We start from the raw sequence: 21,858 nt of genomic DNA on the forward strand, positions 1-21,858 counted from the left end.
ACGGCTTGTAAACAAGATATTTCAAATGTATTTTTGAAGAAAAACGCTAACATATAAGTGAAATGCATGTGTTAAAACCCAGGTCCTGACTGACTGGTCTAATCCATACCCTCTCCACCTGAGACACCAATGCAGTGGGACTTTCAGGGGGTTAACGATCTCTCCTCTCTTATTCCATCACCGCAGTTCTTTGATTTCTGCAGATTACATGTGCTGCATGTTGCGGATGTTCCTGAGCTGTGTGCACAGATAGTTGGATGTTATAATAATAAGATTTAGATACCAGTAGTGTTATGCCAGTAGATTTTCAAATAGAAGATAATTTGATATTCTGATGGTTGGTCCATCAAATGTTCCCCTGATGAGGGATTTTACTCTGAAATGTGACGCAAATGCACCATGTTTTTGGATGTGCAATGCTGCTACAATTTTATGAGAGTAAACTTGACAACGCTCAAAGCTGCATTGTTGTTAACAACTTAAAAGTGACATGAATTTAATTTATATTTAACTTATATTGCCTAGATGATAACCGTTATTTTATCATTTCTAGTTTGTTTAACGGTGACCTGGAGGGAATAAAGGATGTTTTTGGAATAAAAAATGTATTAAAGGTTTAAATGTAATCACTGAATTTAATTATTTCTTGCATTATATTGAAATAGTGTTGTGGACGTTTTATAGTGAAAGACAACAAGACTGATTTACATTTCTTTAATAAAATAGCAAAACATTTTAGTCTTATTTACATGATTTATATGAAAAGCATGCATCTACAAAAACATAGATGACAGCATGGAGTGTATTTGATGCTGTGCTGCATCATTCTCATTACTTAAGCAACCAAAGAGTGTTTTCCAAGTTACTATCCGGGAAGTGACTAAGAAGTGTTTGTGTATTGCGTCCATGTGGTCGGTCTTTCCAGCTGCTAGCGAATGGAGAGCATCATCATGAACTCTAAAAGAGAGAGAAGACAGAGCAGAGTTCAGTCAGTTCTGCAGCCAGTGAGTGGTGTTTTAATGCATTTTATAATCAGCTTTTTGAAACACAATGTGTCTCAACCGCTGATTCCCACCTTCAAAGTCAATGATTCCATCTGAGTTAATGTCAAGCTCCTTCAGGATCTCCTCCAGTTCTCCTTTCTTCAGCTTCTCTCCCAGCAGCGTCTTCACTGCCTCCTTCATCTCGTCCTGGTTGATCTTTCCATCTCCATCCAGGTCAAACTTTCAACAAAAGGAAAATTGAGGAAAACATCACTGCCAGATCAAATCAAAATGAAATATTGTGACGCAAATTTACAAACAAACAGACTTGGCAAAGCTGATAACTTAAAAAATGCATCTTTAACCGACTGACCTGTAGAAAGGCAGATTTGAGCTCCTTGAGTCCCAGCATGTCAGCAGTCTCTCCCATCATCCTGGGTCCCATCAATTCAGTAAAGTCCTCGAAATCCATTAATCCGCCCACTGCGGAGAGGAAATGGGCAAAGAAAATGTCTAAAACCAGATTTTCATTTTATACTTGCTAGAACAACTGAATATTTTACAACCCCAATTCGCTCACTTCTCATCTTTATCTGTTGCACTATCTCCAGCAGCTCCATCTCTGTGGGCATGTATCCCATCGTCCTCATGCACTCAGCCACATCCTTGTAGTTCAGGTATCCATCTTGGTCGTAGTCAAACTCTTTGAAGGCCTCCTGCAGCTCTGTGCGAAAGGTCATAACGTCACAGATTATGATCATTATGATTTTTGAATGCAATATTTTCAGTACTGTAGATGATGGATTGTTTTATTAACATGTTAATAATTGTAATGTGGCAAAGAGACGTACCATCCAACTCAGCCTGAGCCAGTTCTCTTTCCTGCAGGAACAGTAATCACACACGTTTAATTTAATATAATTTATTATATCAGAATTTAATTGTAATGCCTATAATTTCTTGGATTTTCAAACACTGTACAACTTTAAATATGGGGACAGCATACAATAACAGGAATGGGTGGTGGTATGTGAGAATGTGTAGCATTCACAGTATGGTTATCATGAATCACCTGTTATCGCCTCGTGCAGCGCAACGATACATGCGTGCGTGCACATTTACAAGTTGAAGCAACTAATTTGTTTGGTGGTTCTCTTCAACTGCATGACCCTGATGAAATGTAACATTAATCCCCCACTAATGAGCTGCTAATGCTGTAGCAACACCAGGCTTAGCAGCTCCAGAAAGATCAGGAACAAGGCTCTAAGTTCATCACCTGACTTCCACGTCAACCTTTGCATGACTTTTTATGTCTGACGTACAGATAATGATCTATGTCTTCAGATCTCAATCATATAAGTTAAGGATATTTAATAAATCTGCAAGCTTCTCTCAGTGTGTGGTTATTATTTAAAAAATCTATACTATAAACTATCAGTAAGTTTCATCAGTGCAAAAACACATTTTTATGAAGGGTTTTAACTGTGGCAGCCAGGTGTTAAAATTAAACAGATGACCACATATTAACTTTAAAGTCATCGTGCAGTCAAAGGTTAAAGGTCACAGCAGTGTGAGAGTGTCCTCTTCATAAATACAGTACGTGTGCCTCACAAAATATGGGAGTCAGCTACTTACCGCTCCAAAAACACTGTTGAGCACGGAGTTGTAGACCTTGGTCATACTCTCTGTGGTTTTTTTGGATTTCTTTGAAGATTTCTTGGGCGTATCGGAGACTGAACCTGTGGGGGAGTCTTGAGACATGCCAGGTTTAGGCTCGCCATCTTTGCTAAAATGAAGAAAAGAATTAACGCACAATTAGCCTTTGAACAGATTGTATAAAAAGAGTTACCAGCATTGTCTTGATACAAATTGGGGATCAACAGGGTCATCAACCAAACACTTTGGATAGATGCATTTCCAAGAATGTTACCAGTGTCAAATACAGAAAAGCGTAGTGTAAATGTACCTGTCTTTTGACACCACAGAGCTGACAGAAGTTGTAGAGGGGGTCCTCTCTCCTGTCTTGGACATGCTGTGGACAAACAGGGACTCACACTTCGTATCCAAGGCAGCAGAAATATTTTAATATCTGTTTTTTGGAGGGTTAACAAATGAGTTAAAATCAGCACTTGAGTGCAGTTTGCTTACCTTATCTTCCTCTCCTAAACGGTGAGATAAGAAAACAAGAGAACGAGGAGCCCAGCCCTACGTGTCTTCTCCGTGCTTCGGGAACGGCTGCGCACTGTCCTGTCCGCTTGGTTTTCCGCTTTCCTCTCTTGACCTTCTTTCGTCAGAGAGGCTTATCAGGTAATTACCTGGCTAAGTGTTGGGCTGATGATTAGAAAGCAAAACATGAAGCGGTGGTGTGCATGACTTGACCTTCAAGACGTAATTTCTCACTTGGCTCAAACCAAACTTTAACTTTCTGTCTTTGTTTGGAGGCAAATCCAACAAGCCTCCATTTTTTGTATTGTCTTCACATCCGCCCTTTTCACCTTGCAGAGTTGATTTTGGTTCTTACAAAACAAATATCAATTATTTTCAGCACTCTCTCCATCAATTCACATACATTTCATCACTCACATCAGTGATCTGTAAACATCACTTCCATTTCTCCCAGTAATGTTTTGTCACCTCCACTCAAAAGATCAATTTCTAAAAATGATAAAGGTGCTGTGAATACTGGGAAATGACTCAACAGGCCTCTGGTAACATAGGATAACACATGTTCCTATGAATAAAATCAGCTTTAAATGAATCGAATTGCTAAATCATATATTATTCTAACCAATTCACCGACATCCTTTTTATCCATTACTATGGACATGGATTTTTTTTTCATTGTATGTTGTTGAATCTGCATCCGGGTTATTTGGTCCGGGTAAACGTCGAACTTCAACTCTCAGGTGAGAGAGGGAAAACTTCCAGAAACATTTATTGACTGTGACACTAGTTTTAGGTGACGAGGTGACTTTTCAAACCGGAACTACTGCAAAGGGGAGCTAGCTGTAGCCTAGCATCTTGTGGCTGATCAGACACTGGCATTTAAACTGCTGTATAATGTTCTTTAGCCATTTATTACGGGTTAAAGTCACAGTCTATGGTTAAAGTAAAACTGTCCCTGGAAACGTCACCACTATTTATCTTGTAGTTATTAGATGTGTAGTTTCTATATTATATTATTTATGGCTCCACTGAACGAAGATTTTTATGTGAAAACTGTGTTTCCGGAAGTAGCCTATCAAGTGACGCGTACAGCGCCGTCCAAAATTCTGAGACCACTTCCTCCTTCACCTGAACGCAAAGCATTGTGGGAGAGAAAATGAAAGCACTAAACTTTCAAATAAAACGTTTAGTTTTGAATATTTTTTTGTTTTATTTCTACCACTGACTCTTGATATCGAATCGGTTCGATCATCGATGTTTACCACTTTGCTTATTTTTGTGCAACCATGAGTGTAAGTAGTGTGTGGCTGATTTGCTTTGCTCCACGAGACGTGTGCAACTCATACTTACCTGGCAAGGGAGATACCATGATCAAGAAGGTGGTTCACCCAGGGCGAGGTATAGCCATTGCACTTCGGCTGTATTGACCCCTGCGAATTCCCCAAATGTGGGAATCTCGATTGCATAATTTCTGGTAGTGGGGGACTGCGTTCGCGCTCTCCCCTGATTAACATGTTGAATAATAAGTCAGTCTCACTTGAAGCTGATGACCACAATGTAGTAAGAAGAGAAGAAAAGAGTAACCGCTTCTGAAGTAAGGACACATACTTTTATTAAAGAAATGAGCAGACCATTATATTTACGTGTATTTACTGGAGATCTGATTATTCTGACAACACACAAATGAACTGATGGTGTGAATGTAAATTAAATTATTACTGATAGCAAGTGCGGATTAAGATGTTTCAGTATTAAAACATAGATAGCCTAATATGATGATACTGTGCTATCTGCATCTCCCATTTTTTAAAGTAAATTCAATCAGTGAATATAGACTAACAGTGGCTCCAAAAATATGTTGGATATGATATGATATATTGTTCAGATGAAAAATAAATATTATTTCATGTGAAGATGGAGTGTCTTGGTGTTTATTTCAATGCCTGTCTGTATTCAACACTTCTGACTCCTTTGATCTTTTTCTTTATACTTTTACCTGCATCACAAACAAAGATCAACTGTCAGATCAGCCACAGCCATAAAAACTACTCTTTAACTTTGAATGATGTCAAAAGTAAAAAATAAACCACAGGCTTATAATGTACGTGTGTCTAGCTGTATTGGAACTTTGCATCAGCCAAAATGTACTTCCATGCCATTAAAATTGTTTATTTTAATGGAAAAAGTGTTTTATACACATCTTTCATTCCTCTCTTTTACCACTTGCCTGCGCAGGTGAAGCTGTATCTGCTCAATCTCATTTGTGGCTGCACCTAAAGGCATTTTCTGAATTCCAATTAGGTTTCAGACCCAATTTTTCTCCAGGGTCATTTTCTGACAAAAGTCACTGTGTAGAAAAGCTGTGTAGTTTGCGTGCCGCTCAGAAATTTGAGTTTTTGTTTTACGTCTGTTGTCACAATGCCAACAATGGTGTTGGCTGGTACTGAGGTAGATCTGGAAACTCTTACATCATAGGGCTTCAACAGGGGTCCACGGAGGTACTGCAGGGGGCTTGCGAAATTGTTGGTTGACAAGACAATTCTTTAAATTTTTTTAATTTTTAATTCCCCCCCCACCGACAAATGTCTTTAAATATACATTAACATGAATCTGTAAATTATTTTAATAGCAGAGTGGTGTATGCAAGATGTATGTTTATAAATGGCAGTGGTACAGCCACCCTGTACCTTGCACATTTTTAAAAATTAAAACAGGAATATATGAACCTGTGCATTATTTGAATAGCTTAGTATTGATTGCATAATAACAGGGTAGCTATGTTTATACATGACACTAGACCTAGTCTAATATAAAACACAATTTTATACAATACATATGGTAGGGGTCCCTGCTCCAGCTCTCTATCAGTTTGGGGGGTCCTTGGCCTTGGCCTGGCCTTGGTCTTACATACCCCTCCCTTTTCCAAGAAGTAGACCCAACCCATTCCACACCATTCTACTACAGGACAGACCTCAGCTGAATCCAATTTTATTTTATAAAAATGTAGATAAAACAAGAAATTGCAGTCACAGTTTGCCTTACAAAAAACTATGCTAGACACAGTTTCATAATCAATGTATGTGATGATACAAATATATTGAGTGTCAATACAACCATTTTTCTATTATTTTGTTTCATTCAGGTCTAACTCTCAATAGTTTGTGTAAGAAAATAAAGTTCAATATTCACAGCGAATTAAAGCCTCATTTAGAGGAGGACATCAATAGAAAGTCAGTGGGTCGACTTTTCTCATCTTGTAGACCAAAGAGTAATAGAACCATAAGTTCTCACATATCTTAATCATGATTCATGTATCCCTTAACCCTGTAGCACCCCTTGTTGTAAAATTACAACGTTACCTTAAACCATCCTAAAAAACAATCTGGCTTTTTTTTTCTTGTTTTTTTACCACATTTACATAGTCATTGGGTCCTATTGTTCAGTCTCACAATGTTATTGGATCGTACATTTGTTTATAAGTCACGCCTTCTGGCCATGAACTCACACAACGTCTCAAGGTTTCCTTCGAACAACATCTATTGGTTTCATTGGACTGGATTCATCAGATGCATGTAAGTAAAATGTCTTTTATATTTTTTTTGGTTGTTATTATAATGTCTAGAGCATGTACATATGTAGTTAGTGTGGAATAGATGCATCAAATTTCTTTTAGAGCTTATTATATAATTGTTGCAATTATACAACACTGGGTGAATGTGGTAGTCAAAATAGCTGGCTTGTTGCAGTGGGCTCAAACAGGTTGTGTTCCCTCCACTACACCACTGCCTGAAACAGAGTATTTTCTTTATACATGGATAGTATACATTCTACCCTTGTGTTGTGTTCTGGTCAAATTTGACTGATTTAAAAGTTTTATCTCTAAAAAATGTAGTTAATTTGATCAGCCTGACCTAAAATTCCATGACTTTGTCCATGGAACAATTCAGTTCTGGGGACAGGAATGTTCCTGAATGTGGGGTGTGGATGTAAGTGGGGGGATGCATGTTTTCCTTTTAGTATGATAATTAGAGCCATTAAACCATTTACATTTACATTTAGGGAATTTAGCAGACGCTTTTATCCAAAGCGACTTACCAGGCAGACAGTATTGTCTGCATGGAAAACATTTCTACCCTGAGCACTTGGTCCACCACCCTATATATTCCTTCAGGTTAGGTACTACAATATATAAAACATATATTCATGTTAATTAATTGATATTTTATTTTCAGAATGCCACCAGCAAGGAGAGAGCCGCGATACACGGTGCAGGATGTTATTGACCTGGTCCAAAATGGAGAGAGTGAGGTTGAGATTGAAATCAGTGACACAGATGAGAGTGATGAAGACTCCGATGAAGATGTCTGTAAAGAAGTGGACAAAGAAAACCAACCACCCATGGTCTGTCCAGCTGATAATTACGTGGACATCGAGCCAAAAACAAGGAAACACACCATGCCCCGTGACAGGTATCGCTGGTATCATTTACAGCCAAATATAAGTTCCCCATCAAATCCCGTCGCTGGTACATGTACATCTTCTGGTACATCCTCGCTGTGATCAATGCCTGGCTGCTCTACAAGTGGGACTATAAAGCGCTCAAGGTGTCTAGCAAAGAGACAATGAACAGGAGACAGTTTCAGGCACAGCTAGCATCCTCTCTTATCCTGGTAAACGCAACACTTCAAACTCCAAAGAGAGGACGGCCATCTTCAGGCAAAGGGAGCCCAGCAACACAGTCAGTGACATCAGGAAGCCCTCTGAATGCTCAGAAGAGGCCATCCAAGAGATGTGCAAACCTCCATTGGATGTACGCAAGGACCTAGTTGGTCATTTCCCAAGGAAGACAGGGAGAGGACGCTGCAGACAGTGCAATAAAGGATACACCAACACGCAATGCAGAAAGTGTGATGTTCGCCTTTGCTTTTTAGACAACAGGGACTGTTTTTGGGACTTTCACCACCAATGAAAGTCTTCATGACCAATGTCATAAAAAGAAAAAAAGAGGGAAAAAACGCGCTGTTTAAGAGTTTTATCTTGTTTAATATTTTTAATAATTTTAATAAATGACTTCATAAAAATATGACTAATGTGTGATTATTATTAATGTTATATACCGTTATGGGGCTAAGTAAGCAATCAACCCAGCAAATGAACCCTTAGTTGTTCTGAATTGTTCACACAACGTGAGTACAAATACAGAAATCCTGCTCCCAACTAAGCCCAATGTTGCAATATTACAACATTTCTCTAAAAACGTACATAAACTTTTTTTTTTGTAAAAAACTTTCATTTCTACATCAAAGGCCTCATACAACATGATCTGAAAGGTCAAATATTTTTTTTTTTAGGTTTTTCTATATTTGGGTCTTACAGGGTTAATGCTAACGTGTCTTGTTATATAACCTGTGCGGATTTGTACAATATTTTGACTTCCACACTACTAAATTATTGAGTAATGTCTGTGTGCATCCACCAGGTGACGCCACATCTGCTATTGTGTTGTCTTTGATCTCTTGACGTTGTTTCTCTTATAGCAGACGGGTTAAAGTAAAACTGCCACTGTAAACGTCACAACTATTTAGGTTGTAGTTATTAGAGGTGAAGTTTGTATATTAGATCATTTATGACACCCGTGAACGAAGTGGTTTATGTGAAACAGTGTTTCCGGTAGTGACGTGCCATGTGACGCGTACAGCGCCGTCCAAAACTCTGAGACCACTTCCTCCTTCACTTGAACGGGGAAGTGGTCTCACTCTTTTGGATCCTACTGTAACACAATACCGCAAAGCATTGTGGGAGACAAAATGAAATCACTAAACGCTCAAATAAAACGTTTAGTTTTGAATGTTTTTTATTTTTATTCATACCACTGACTCTTGATATCGAATCGGTTCGATCATCGATGTTTACCACTTTGCTTATTTTTGTGCAACCATGAGTGTAAGTAGTGTGTGGCTGATTTGCTTTGCTCCACGAGACGTGTGCAACTCATACTTACCTGGCAAGGGAGATACCATGATCAAGAAGGTGGTTCACCCAGGGCGAGGTATAGCCATTGCACTTCGGCTGTATTGACCCCTGCGAATTCCCCAAATGTGGGAATCTCGATTGCATAATTTCTGGTAGTGGGGGACTGCGTTCGCGCTCTCCCCTGATATAAACGTTGAAAAATTAAATAAATCTTAACGAATGATGAAGATCAGACACGTTCAAGCACTAAAAAGGCTGGGTTTATTCACAAAATGCCAAGTAACGTTTCTTTGACTTGAGAACTGAATATGATTACGTGTGAAGATGAAGTGTCTGTCTATTTATTTCAATCCCTTTCCTTTTTTTCAACATTTCTGACTCCTGGTTCCTTTCCTTATTCTTTTACCTGACTCACTAACAAAGATCAACTGTCCGATCAGCCGGAGCCATAAAAAACTACCCTTTGACCAAGTGTTCCCAACTCATACAAATTGAGTGTTTGAATGACGTAAAAACGAAACCAAATGCCTAATATGTACGTGTGTCGAGCTGTATTGGAACTTTGTATCTGCCAAAATGTTACAAATTCTGAAACCTGTCCCTGGAAACGTCACTACTATTTATATTGTAGTTATAAAAAGTGGAGTTTATATTTTAGATTATTTATGGCCTCACTGAACGAAGATGTTCACGTGAAAACGGTACTCCGGAAGTGACCTAACACGTGACGCGTACAGTGTAGTTCAAAACTCTGAGACCACTTCCTCCTTCACTTGAACGGGAAAGTGGTCTCACACTTTTGGATCGTACTGAAAAACTATACAGCATGGGAGAGAAAATGAAAGCATTAAACACTCAAATCAAACGTTAAGTTTTGAATGTTTTTTATTTTTATTCCTACCACTGACTCTTGAAATCATATCGGTGCGATCATCGATGTTTACCACTTTGTTTTTTTTTGTGCAACCATGAGTGTAAGTAGTGTGTGGCTGAATGGCTTTTCTCCACGAGACATGTACAACTCATACTTACCTGGCAAGGGAGATACCATGATCAAGAAGGTGGTTCACCCAGGGCGAGGTATAGCCATTGCACTTCGGCTGTATTGACCCCTGCGAATTCCCCAAATGTGGGAATCTCGATTGCATAATTTCTGGTAGTGGGGGACTGCGTTCGCGCTCTCCCCTGATTTATATGTTGAAAGATAAATTGAAAGCGTTTAATGATTACGTTCAGAGCATTTCACAGGTTGTGAATGACACAGTCCTGCATGACACAGCTGGTCCTGAAATACATTGGATACGAAAGAAAAAGCTAATTTTAATTCTGTAATACAAAGTATTGTTTCTTTGAATTGAGAAATATGATTTCATGTGGAGAAGGGGTGTCTTTGTGTTTATTTCAATGCCTGTCGGTATTCAACACTTCTGACTCCAGGGAACTAGTTCTTTATACTTTTACCTGCCTCACTAACAAAGATCAACTGTCAGATCAGCCACAGCCATATAAAACAACTCTTTGGCTCACTGTTCACAACTCATTAACATTGAGTGTTTGAATGATGGCAAAAGTCGAAATGAAACCATAGGCTTATAATGTACGTGTGTTTAGCTGTATTGGAACTTTGCATCAGCTAAAATGTACCTAATTCTTTACATGTTCATTTTAATGGGAAAGGTGTTTTATTCTCATCTGAAATTCCACTCTTTTACAATTTGAGTGCGCATTAATAAGATGTATCTGCTCAGTCTCATGTGTATCTGCACCTATAGGCATTTTTGAAATTCCAATTATGTTCCAGACCCAATTTTTCTCCAGGAACATATTCTGACAAAAGTTACTGTGTAGAAAAGCTGTGTATTTTTCGTGCCACTCAAAAATGTGAGCTTTTTTTTTTTTTTTTTTTTGCCTGTGTAGTCACAATGCTAACAATGGTGTTTGCTTGTACTGAGGTCAATCTGAAAACTCTTACATAACCCCTCCCCTTTCCTAGAGGTAGACCCAACCCATTCAAATCCATTCTACTACAGGACAGACCCCAGCTGATCCAACTTTGTTAAATAAAAAAGTTAATAATACAAGAAATTGCAGTCACAGTTTGCTTTACAGAAATCTGTGATAGACACAGTTTCATAGTCAATTGAATGTGATTGATTATACAGTAATGTTTAGTGTCAATACAACCATTTTTCTATTTATTTTTGTTCATTCAGGTCACATGTAGGTCAGATTAGATATTTTATTGTTTTATAATGACAAGTTAAATTTATCAAATCAAAAGCCTGTTGTGTTGCCCTGAGTGTCACATTTGAATATTTGCAGTAAAGGTACTTTAATTTGTCTAGAAATTTTGAAATTGCCATTACACTCTATATTTGTTCTGCTCAGTAAATAATGTTTTTAAGCACAGGAGTGAGTTAATAGATATAATAACGATGTAAATTGTCTTACAGAATGTTTTTTTTTGTAAACCTTTGTGTATTTTTACAATAGTTTGACTTCCACACTTCTAAATAATTATGTAGTGACTGTGTACATCCAGCTGATGGCGCCAGAGCTGCTGTTGTGTTGTCCTAGAGATGAGGTGATTTTACGCTGTTTCTCTTGTAGTCGACGGGTTAAAGTAAAACTGTCCCTGGAAACGTCACCACTATTTATCATGTAGTTATTAGAAGTGGAGTTTGTATATTAGATTATTTATGGCGACACTGAACGAAGATTTGTATGTGAAAACAGTGTTTCCTGAGATGGTGTACCACGTGACGCTTACAGCGCCGTCCAAAATACCGAGACCACTTCCTCCTTCACTTGAATTGGGAAGTGGTCCCACACTTTTGGACCCTATTGTAACACAATACAGCAAAGAAGTGTGGGAGAGAAATTTAAGTCACTAAACGCTCAATTAGAGGTATAGAAAATGTAAGCACTAAACACTAAAATTGAACGTTAAGTTTTAAATTCTTTTTATTTCTATTCCTACCACTGACTCTTAGAGTATTTCGCAGGTTATGAATGACATAGTCCTGCATTGCACAGCTGGTCCTGAAATACATTGGATATGAAAGAAAAAGCTAACTTCAATTATTTAATACAAAGTATTGTTTCTCTGAATTGAGAAATATGATTTCATATGAAGATGGAATGTCTTTGTGTTAATTTTATTGCTTGTCTGTATTCAACACTTCTGACTCCTGTGACCTTATTCTTTATACTTTTACCTGCTTCACTAACAAAGATCACCTGTAGGATCAGCTGCAGCCATACAAAACTACTCTTTGACTCACTGTTCACAACTCATTAACATTAAGTGTTTGAATGATGTCAAAAGTCAAAAAGAAGAACAAGCTTATAATGCACGTGTGTCTAGCTGTATTGGAACTTTTTATTGGCCAAAATGTACCTAATTATTTACATGTTAATTTTAATGTGAAAAGTGTTTCATTCTCATCTGTAATTCCACTCTTTTACCACTTGAGCGTGCAATAAGAAGTTGTATCTGCTCAGTCTCTTGTGTTACATTACATTTTCATTTAGCTGACTCTTTTATCCAAAACAACTTCCAATAAGTGCATTCAACCGCGAGGGTACAAACCCAGAACAACAAGAATCAAGAAAGTACAATTCCTTTAAAAATAAAGCAAAACTAGAAATGCTATAAGAAATAGCCATTTAAGTGCTACTAAATTGTTAGTTTCAAATATTACAAGGGAGAAGTGTCACTTTAGTTTGCGGCGGAAGATGTGTGAACTTCCTGACGTCCAGATGTCGATGGGGAGTTCATTCCACCATTGAGGAGCCAGGAAAGCAAACAGTCATGATTTGGATGAGTGTTTAGCTCGGAGTGAGGGAGCAACAAGCCGATTGGCCGAAGCAGAGCGGAGTGAACGGACTGGGGTGTAAAGTTTGACCATGTCCTTGATGTAGACTGGACCTGATCCATTCACAGTTCTAAAGTTCTAGTGTGGCTGCACCTAAAGGCATTTTCTAAATTCCAATTATGTTCCAGACCCATTTTTCTACAGGGATATTTTCTGACAAAAGTGACTGTGTAGAAAGTAAAGCTGTGTAGTTGGACTGCCACTCAGATATGTGAGTTGTTTTTATTACGTCTGTAGTCACAATGCCACAATGGTTTTGGCTGGTACTGAGGTCAATCTGAAAACTCTTAAATAACCCCTCCCTTTTCCTAGAAGTAGACCCAACCCATTCCAACCCATTCTACTCCAGCACAGACCCCAGCTGAATCCAACTCTACCATATAAAAAAGGAAATAATACAAGGAAATTGCAGTCACAGTGTGCTTAACAGAAAACTATGATAGACACAGTTTCATAATCAATTGCATGTGATGATACATTAATGTTTAGTGTCCATACAACCATTTTCTATCTATTTTTTGATAAGTTCATATCAAATAGTTGAAATGGCTATTACACTCTATATTTGTTCTGCTCAGTAAATAATGTTTTTAATTACGGGAGTGACTTAATAGTAATTATAATGATGTAAATTGTCTTACAGAATGTTTTTTTGTAAACCTTTGTGTATTTTTACAATAGTTTGACTTCCACACTTCTAAATAATTGTGTAATGACTGTGTACATCCACCTGATGGCGCCAGAGCTGCTGTTGTGTTGTCAAAGAGATGAGGTCACTTAACGTTGTTTCTCCTGTAGTAGACGGGTTAAAGTAAATCTGCCACTGTAAACGTCACAACTATTTAGGTTGTAGTTATTAGAGGTGAAGTTTGTATATTAGATCATTTATGACACCCGTGAACGAAGTGGTTTATGTGAAACAGTGTTTCCGGTAGTGACGTGCCATGTGACGCGTACAGCGCCGTCCAAAACTCTGAGACCACTTCCTCCTTCACTTGAACGGGGAAGTGGTCTCACTCTTTTGGATCCTACTGTAACACAATACCGCAAAGCATTGTGGGAGACAAAATGAAATCACTAAACGCTCAAATAAAACGTTTAGTTTTGAATGTTTTTTATTTTTATTCCTACCACTGACTCTTGATATCGAATCGGTTCGATCATCGATGTTTACCACTTTGTTTTTTTTTGTGCAACCATGAGTGTAGGTAGTGTGTGGCTGAATCGCTGTGCTCCACGAGACGTGTACAACTCATACTTACCTGGCAAGGGAGATACCATGATCAAGAAGGTGGTTCACCCAGGGCGAGGTATAGCCATTGCACTTCGGCTGTATTGACCCCTGCGAATTCCCCAAATGTGGGAATCTCGATTGCATAATTTCTGGTAGTGGGGGACTGCGTTCGCGCTCTCCCCTGATATACATGTTGAAAAATCAAATAAATCTAACGAATGATGAAGATCAGACACGTTCAAGCACTAAAAAGGCTGGGTTTATTCACAAAATGCCAAGTAACGTTTCTTTGACTTGAGAACTGAATATGATTACGTGTGAAGATGAAGTGTCTGTCTATTTATTTCAATCCCTTTCCTATTTTTCAACATTTCTGACTCCTGGTTCCTTTCCTTATTCTTTTACCTGACTCACTAACAAAGATCAACTGTCCGATCAGCCGGAGCCATAAAAAACTACCCTTTGACCAAGTGTTCCCAACTCATACAAATTGAGTGTTTGAATTACGTAAAAACGAAACGAAATGCCTAACATGTACGTGTGTCGAGCTGTATTGGAACTTTGTATCTGCCAAAATGTTACAAATTCTGAAACCTGTCCCTGGAAACGTCACTACTATTTATATTGTAGTTATAAAAAGTGGAGTTTATATTTTAGATTATTTATGGCCTCACAGAACGAAGATGTTCAAGTGAAAACGGTACTCCGGAAGTGATCTATCACGTGACGCGTACAGTGTAGTTCAAAACTCTGCTCCACGAGACGTGTACAACTCATACTTACCTGGCAAGGGAGATACCATGATCAAGAAGGTAGTTCACCCAGGGCGAGGTATAGCCATTGCACTTCGGCTGTATTGACCCCTGCGAATTCCCCAAATGTGGGAATCTCGATTGCATAATTTCTGGTAGTGGGGGACTGCGTTCGCGCTCTCCCCTGATATACATATTGAAAAATAAATGAATTCCTCAAGATGACTAACATCACAGTCGTCACAGATTCTGAATTGAATTAGTAATAGCTAAAAAGGCAAGTACCTATTTTTAATTGAGAAGAAGAATATACATGATATAATGAAGGTATTTACAGGGGAGCTAATTTATCTGATTATTCTGACACTACATGAATGCAATGCTTGTATGATTGGAAGTTATTACTGATAGCGATTGCAGATTCAGATGTTTCAGTGTTAAAAATGTGCTGTGTTTATCTCCCATTTTTTAAAATTAATTCAATCAGTGATTATAGTTTCTAACAGTGGCTCACAAAATAAATTGGATACGTTTTTTTCTGTTATACTTTTACTTGCCTCACTAACAAAGATCACCTGTCAGATCAACCAGAGCAATAAAAAATACTTCTCCCTGACTAACTGTTCACAACCCAAATTTTTGAATAGCTATTACAATCTCTATATTGTTTTCGTCTCAGTAAATAATGTGTTTAAGTAAGGGAGGCAGTTAATAGCAATTATGATGATGTAACTTAGTTGTCTTCCAAACTGTTTAGTTTGTTTAACCTGCTTTTTTCAACTCATCCCCTATGAGGTCAGAGCAGTAGGGGGTCGTCCCATAAGGGCGGACCTGTAAAGACAACAGAAGGACATAATTGACACGGCAAAAGGTTGTTGATGAGGTCAGACTGTCAGTGTATCACCCATGTCAATCTCTTTTAACCTTTATTTGACCAGGGCAACTTCACCGACACTAATACAATTTCAAGAATGCTCCACTCTCACAGTTCCACACATTCACACTTAAACTTTTATCCTCCATTCTGCTAGTAAATATCTTGCTCACTGAAATTAATTTGTGTCCTCCATGTATTCATATAGAGAGCATCAAACATTTCAATATTTGTGTGAAGTGCTGGGATTAACAGATAAAGACAGGAGATTATGTACACTGTGTGGTGTGTGTGTATGATGTGTGGCCAGACACCAGAGGCCTGTTTCAGGTAGCTGGTTTTGAGGCAACCCCGAGTTTGTTCGCTCTGAGTTAGTGGAAACTCTGGGTTTTCCGTTTCAGGTAGCAGGTTCAGCGCAACCGAGAGTTAGTTGCTGCGGCAACATACGCCGTGGACCTAACCTGCTCGGGAGGTGGTTAGACCTACTCTGAGTTTGTTGTCTATAAGGCTGAAGGCAGCTCTCCGACAGAAGGAAGTGTTAGAAATGGCATGTCCTTTTCTACGAGAGCCCGTGGACGTAGAGGCTGCGATCCTCAGAAGGAATCTCCGTGAGGAACGATTATTAAGACCCCGGTTGGATATACTTTCTTTTCCTGATAATTTTCTTCACGAGCGCTATCGTTTTTCAGCACAATCTATCATTTATTTAGACCACCTTCTCAGCCCCCATGTTAACTGTCAAACGCACCGGGGGCATGCTTTAAGTTCAATACAAATTATTTGTGTGGCACTCCGTTTTTTTGCAAACGGCAGCTTTCTTTACAACGTCGGTGACGCCGAGCACATTTCAAAGGCAACCGTGTGTCGGTCTGTCAGAAATGTGACTTTGGCACTGAAACGTTTTCTTTACACGTTTGTGATGTTTCCAAGTCACCGACCTATACGAACAATCAAGGAAGAGTTCTACAGAATTGCAGGTAACAGTAGCAACAATGTAGCCTATTTGTTTCTTGGAACGTTTTAATGTAATAAATAATGTGCACAATTAAATTAAATTAATTAATTTGTAATGTTCTAGATTTTCTGGGTGTCATCGGGTGCATCGATGGAACTCATATTCCTATTAAAGCTCCTTCAGCGACTATGTTAATAGGAAGTCCTTCCACAGCATCAATGTGCAGGTACAGGTGAAGGCCTAGACCTTCAGCATTTTAAATTAAAGATACTTAACAAAACAGCCTCTGTATCTAATTATACTCCTCTGCAATTTGAAGGTTGTATGTGATGCCAGAAATATCATCACCCAAGTGGAGGCAAAGTGGCCGGGGTCTGTGCATGACGCACGCATATTTCGGGAGTCTAATCTGAGCACTCGCTTTGCCCGTGGTAACTAAGCCTATATTTGAAGGATTTAGAATCCATATTTGTTCAGATGATTAATATTTCACCTGTATCGTAGGAGAGTTCGACGGTCATGTTTTAGGTGACAGAGGGTACCCCTGCCAGCCTTGCCTTCTGACCCCGTATGCCGATCCCGTGCCAGGACCACAGCAGCGCTACAACCTGGCGCATATGAGGACGAGAGCCAGGGTCGAAAACACGTTCGGGATCCTGAAGGCAAGATTCCAGTGCCTCCAAATGCTGCGAGTCACACCAGAAAGGGCATGTGACATAATAATTGCATGTGTGGTTCTACACAACATCGCGATTTTGAGAGGGGAAAATTGCTCACCTGCATTTGCAGATGAGCAGCACATAAACCCAAACCATGCCATGGATCCACAGGACGGAAGGGTGGTTAGAGAAAGACTCTGCCAAAATCATTTTGTTTGAGTTTTCTATGTAGTTAAATGTATTTTATTATTTCCGAAATGTTTTCTTTGGCATTCTTTCGCCTTCCTGTATGATAGTAAACTCGTGTGACAGACCCAGCCTCTGGTAGGGGGTGACACTGTTCAACAAAATAACTTGTCCCACCACAGCCCGTGTTCTAATAAAGACAATCTACTTTTTATGAGGATTTCTTTATTTCCTGAAAGCACAAAAAAAAAAAGGTCATTCATATTGGGTATGTTTTTGGAGCAGGAAACAGTATCCCAGTTTGTACCTCACCCACCTTTAACTTATGTTCCAAAATTTGGATCTCCAAAGCATCCTTTTGCATCTTTTGCCTAATGTGGTCCATTTCCAAGTCTGCTTTGTTTATTTGTTTTCCCAGATAGATTTTATAGAGCTCTTTGACTGGAAGCTATAGGAATGCAAAAGATGACATTGGATTTCACAGTGCCAAGTACAGCGTTTCATTATAATTCCAGGGAGAATCTTACAGAGGTAAGCTGTGAAGTGGATGGCCTCTCATTGAATTCGATTTCATCCTGTTTGAGAGAAAGAAGATGTCAGTTTTAAACTGTACAACGCTATCATCAACTTTTAGATGTTAATTTTAAAAGGTGTTAACCTCAATAGGCCTTTCCTCTTCCCTGTCAAATGCTGCAGACAATGTTTCTCCATCATCTTCCTGTAATGACATTAACAGTTGTGTTCAGCAATTATCAAGACATTATTAATAATCTGTGGAAGGTGAAGAATTGTTACAATTGCATGGAGGTTGGTGAGGGCATCTGGTTCCAGTAGGGCGATGACGCCATCAGTAACTGGAAGAAGATGATTAGACAGTGAAATTATTACTTGAGCCAGAATATTGCCCCATCTAATTTGCAACGCGCTGGGTTGCATGTACATATTTAATTATTTTGAATAACCAACCTCTGATAAAGGCACTTCTATCCTGGGGGGTGGGGGGATCAGAGGAGCTCCCTCCAGGGATGCCCTCAGCCACAGGACGCATACTCTGTTGGCTGAGGGCCATCTCCTCAGCCTCTGTGAGGGCTGCAGGTGGTGGACCCCTCCAGTCTTCCGGGCCTCTGCTTTTTTTCGATTTGCTAACATGGAGGAAAATGTTACCCTAGTATTCAGTAAGCGCTATTTTGAAGACACATATATATGTATATACACATACATACATACATACATACATACATACATACATACATACATACATACATACATACATACATACATACATACATACATACATACATACATACATACATACATACATACATACATACATACATACATACATACATACATACATACATACATATAATGCATTTTGCCTAGGAGTAGCCTTCTAATATATCTAAATCCTATTAAATATTGGCAGTGTTGGGGTGGCTGAGAAATGTACTACTTACATTTACTGCTTAAATATAGACCCATCACATGTTGAATATAGCTGTTAAATTAGGTAGAGCAGGCAAAACAGCACAATTGATTTGATTTCAATTAAACATTAGTTTACCTGTTTGAACTATATTTTTGTACTTCATTTTCATTTGCTGCCAAGTCCTCTTGGGGCAACTCGGGTTGTTCCTGTGTAAATTGACACAAACACACACACACACACACACACACAATTTACATATTGAAAAAGTGGAAGATGTTAAACTTTCCTCTTATTTTATTTTACTATTTTATTTTACTCACGCATTGACTTGTTCGGCTATTTCCTGCCAAGCTCTCTCTCGCGCTCTCGCTGCCGCGGCGGTATTACTTTTTTTGGTGAAAATGGGTACCTGCTCGGCATATGCGTGCATTAATATTTCCAATTCCGTGGGTGAAAAGTAACTGGATCTACGTTTTTGGTCCATGTTTGATCATGTTATCAGAGATCCATTGATGATGGCTCTTTATAGTCAACAGGCACGCCCCCAACCCAGCGTGAACACACTCAGAGTTGATTAAGCCAACGCTGATCACCTGTTCTGAAACCGAAAACCCAGAGTTGCTTTTCAACCCTGAACTCTGAGTCGACCAACTCAGAGCGCAGGATTAAACTCAGAGTATGTTAAACCAGCTACCTGAAACAGGCCTCAGATGGTTGTCGTGAGTCTTGATCACATATGCATGATCCAAATCTGTAGCACACTAAACATAACTTTAGTCAAGAACTAACACTATTTTAGCAACTTGTTTAAAAATTGCATCATTTCCATCACTCTGTCAAGTAGATTCAAAGCTGCTGACCAGTTTAAGTCAAAGCATCAGTGGGGGAGTGCTGCCTGAAATTTGAATTCACCAACTATGTTTACCCATTAATTTAGTTACCTCAGATTCAACAACAGACATGTCGTTTGAATTGTCTTATCTTTCCCTCACTTCTCCTTACAGGTATTACCGTGTGTATATATTATTATTTGTATTTATTATTGTTTTTGCTGTTGTGAAAGTATGTTGTTGAATCTGCATCCGGGTAATTTTCACACCCCCGTGCACCTGTATGTCATTGGCGAATCATCCGTTTTATGTGTTTTGAGGCCGAGTGTAACCACTGATATCTGTGGATTCAACGATTATTTAGTATTTTTATTGAAGACCTTTGAGGAAATATCGATTACAACCAGAGGACGACTCAACATGGGGCTGGAGACAAAATTAGAGGTTTTATTTTTTTTTTGGGGTGGGGGGCGGTTTGGAGGAATGTTTTTAATGGCGCACGTCGACCCTCAACTCTCAGGTGAGAAGAACAACTTCCAGAAACATTTATTGACGGTGACACTTTGCTCACTCGTGTCGCTTTACGTGTTGTGTTGAAGACGAGGGAAACATGAGCTTTTACGTTAACTGACGTTAATTGACGATGCGCGCTGTCAAACCGAAACTTCTGTAAAGGGGAGCTAGCTGTAGCCTAGCATCTCGTAGCTAATCAGACACTGGCGTTGAAACAGCTGTGTAATGTTATTTAGCTATTATTTAACTTCCAATAGTTGATGACAGCGAATAAACTAATTTAGAGGAGAACATGAAAAGAGAGTCGGTGTCTTGTTATAAAACCTATGCGGATTTGTACAATATTTTGACTTCCAAACTTCCAAATAATGGTGTAATGACTGTGTGCATCCACCAGCAGGCGCCACCGCTTCTTTTGTGTTGTCTTAGAATACGTCACTTAACGTTGTTTCTCCTATAGTAGACGGGTTAAAGTAAAACTGCCACTGTAAACGTCACCACTATTTATCTTGTAGTTATTAGAAGTTGAGTTTGTATATTAGAGTATTTATGACACCCGTGAACGAAGTGGTTTATGTGAAACAGTATTTCCGGTAGTGGCGTGCCATGTGACGCGTACAGTGCGGTCCAAAACTCTGAGACCACTTCCTCCTTCACTTGAACGGGGAAGTGGTCTCACTCTTTTGGCCCCTACTGTAATACAATACCGCAAAGCATTGTGGGAGAGAATAAGAAATCACTTAACGCTCAAATAAAACGTTTAGTTTTGAATGTTTTTTATTTTTATTCCTACCACTGACTCTTGATATCGAATCGGTTCAATCATCGATGTTTACCACTTTGCTTATTTTTGTGCAACCATGAGTGTAAGTAGTGTGTGGCTGAATCGCTTTGCTCCACGAGACGTGTACAACTCATACTTACCTGGCAAGGGAGATACCATGATCAAGAAGGTGGTTCACCCAGGGCGAGGTATAGCCATTGCACTTCGGCTGTATTGACCCCTGCGAATTCCCCAAATGTGGGAATCTCGATTGCATAATTTCTGGTAGTGGGGGACTGCGTTCGCGCTCTCCCCTGATTTACATGTTGAAAAAAAAAATGAATTCCTCAAGCGACTAACATCACAGTCTTCACAGATTCTTTATTGAATTAGTAATAGCTAAAAAGGCAAGTACCTATTTTTAATTGAGAAGAAGAATATATATGATATAATGAAGGTATTTACAGGGGAGCTAATTTATCTGATTATTCTGACACCACATGAATGCAATGCTTGTATGATTGGAAGTTATTACTGATAGCGATTCAGATGTCTGTGTTAAAAATGTGCTGTCTTTATCTCCCATTTTTAAAAATTCATTCAATCAGTGATTATAGTTACTAACAGTGGCTCACAAAATAAATTGGATACGTTTATTTCTGT

General features: G+C 38.9%; 2 protein-coding genes and 6 non-coding genes across 8 annotated transcripts; 7 read left to right on the forward strand and 1 right to left on the reverse strand.

Moving 5' to 3' along the window:
• Window positions 1-928: 928 nt before the first annotated feature.
• si:cabz01076231.1 (calcium-binding protein 2) lies at window positions 929-3,014 on the reverse strand. Its single transcript, XM_061066473.1, has 7 exons — window positions 2,950-3,014; window positions 2,619-2,769; window positions 1,835-1,865; window positions 1,564-1,707; window positions 1,357-1,466; window positions 1,076-1,223; window positions 929-957 (listed from the first exon to the last, which is right to left on the reverse strand). The coding sequence occupies exons 1-7, from the start codon at window positions 3,012-3,014 to the stop codon at window positions 929-931; spliced, it is 678 nt and encodes a 225-aa protein (XP_060922456.1).
• A 1,477-nt stretch (window positions 3,015-4,491) lies between these two features.
• On the forward strand, window positions 4,492-4,655 carry LOC132996363 (U1 spliceosomal RNA). Its single transcript, XR_009677078.1, has one exon. It is a non-coding gene; the product is annotated as a U1 spliceosomal RNA (small nuclear RNA).
• A 2,727-nt stretch (window positions 4,656-7,382) lies between these two features.
• LOC133028806 (putative nuclease HARBI1) lies at window positions 7,383-17,693 on the forward strand. Its single transcript, XM_061095841.1, has 4 exons — window positions 7,383-7,618; window positions 17,014-17,041; window positions 17,135-17,246; window positions 17,320-17,693. Exons 1-4 carry the CDS (start codon window positions 7,383-7,385, stop codon window positions 17,691-17,693), a joined length of 750 nt encoding a protein of 249 aa, XP_060951824.1.
• Window positions 9,143-9,306, forward strand: LOC132996375 (U1 spliceosomal RNA). The gene has a single exon (XR_009677089.1). It is a non-coding gene; the product is annotated as a U1 spliceosomal RNA (small nuclear RNA).
• LOC132996387 (U1 spliceosomal RNA) lies at window positions 10,147-10,310 on the forward strand. The gene has a single exon (XR_009677100.1). It is a non-coding gene; the product is annotated as a U1 spliceosomal RNA (small nuclear RNA).
• On the forward strand, window positions 14,255-14,418 carry LOC132996398 (U1 spliceosomal RNA). The gene has a single exon (XR_009677111.1). It is a non-coding gene; the product is annotated as a U1 spliceosomal RNA (small nuclear RNA).
• LOC132996364 (U1 spliceosomal RNA) lies at window positions 15,010-15,173 on the forward strand. The gene has a single exon (XR_009677079.1). It is a non-coding gene; the product is annotated as a U1 spliceosomal RNA (small nuclear RNA).
• Window positions 17,694-21,348: 3,655 nt separating the features above from the next.
• LOC132996405 (U1 spliceosomal RNA) lies at window positions 21,349-21,512 on the forward strand. The gene has a single exon (XR_009677117.1). It is a non-coding gene; the product is annotated as a U1 spliceosomal RNA (small nuclear RNA).
• Window positions 21,513-21,858: the final 346 nt, after the last annotated feature.

The sequence above is a fragment of the Limanda limanda genome, chromosome 22, assembly GCF_963576545.1.
Source record: "Limanda limanda chromosome 22, fLimLim1.1, whole genome shotgun sequence".
In the NCBI taxonomy this organism is placed as follows: Eukaryota; Metazoa; Chordata; class Actinopteri; order Pleuronectiformes; family Pleuronectidae; genus Limanda; species Limanda limanda.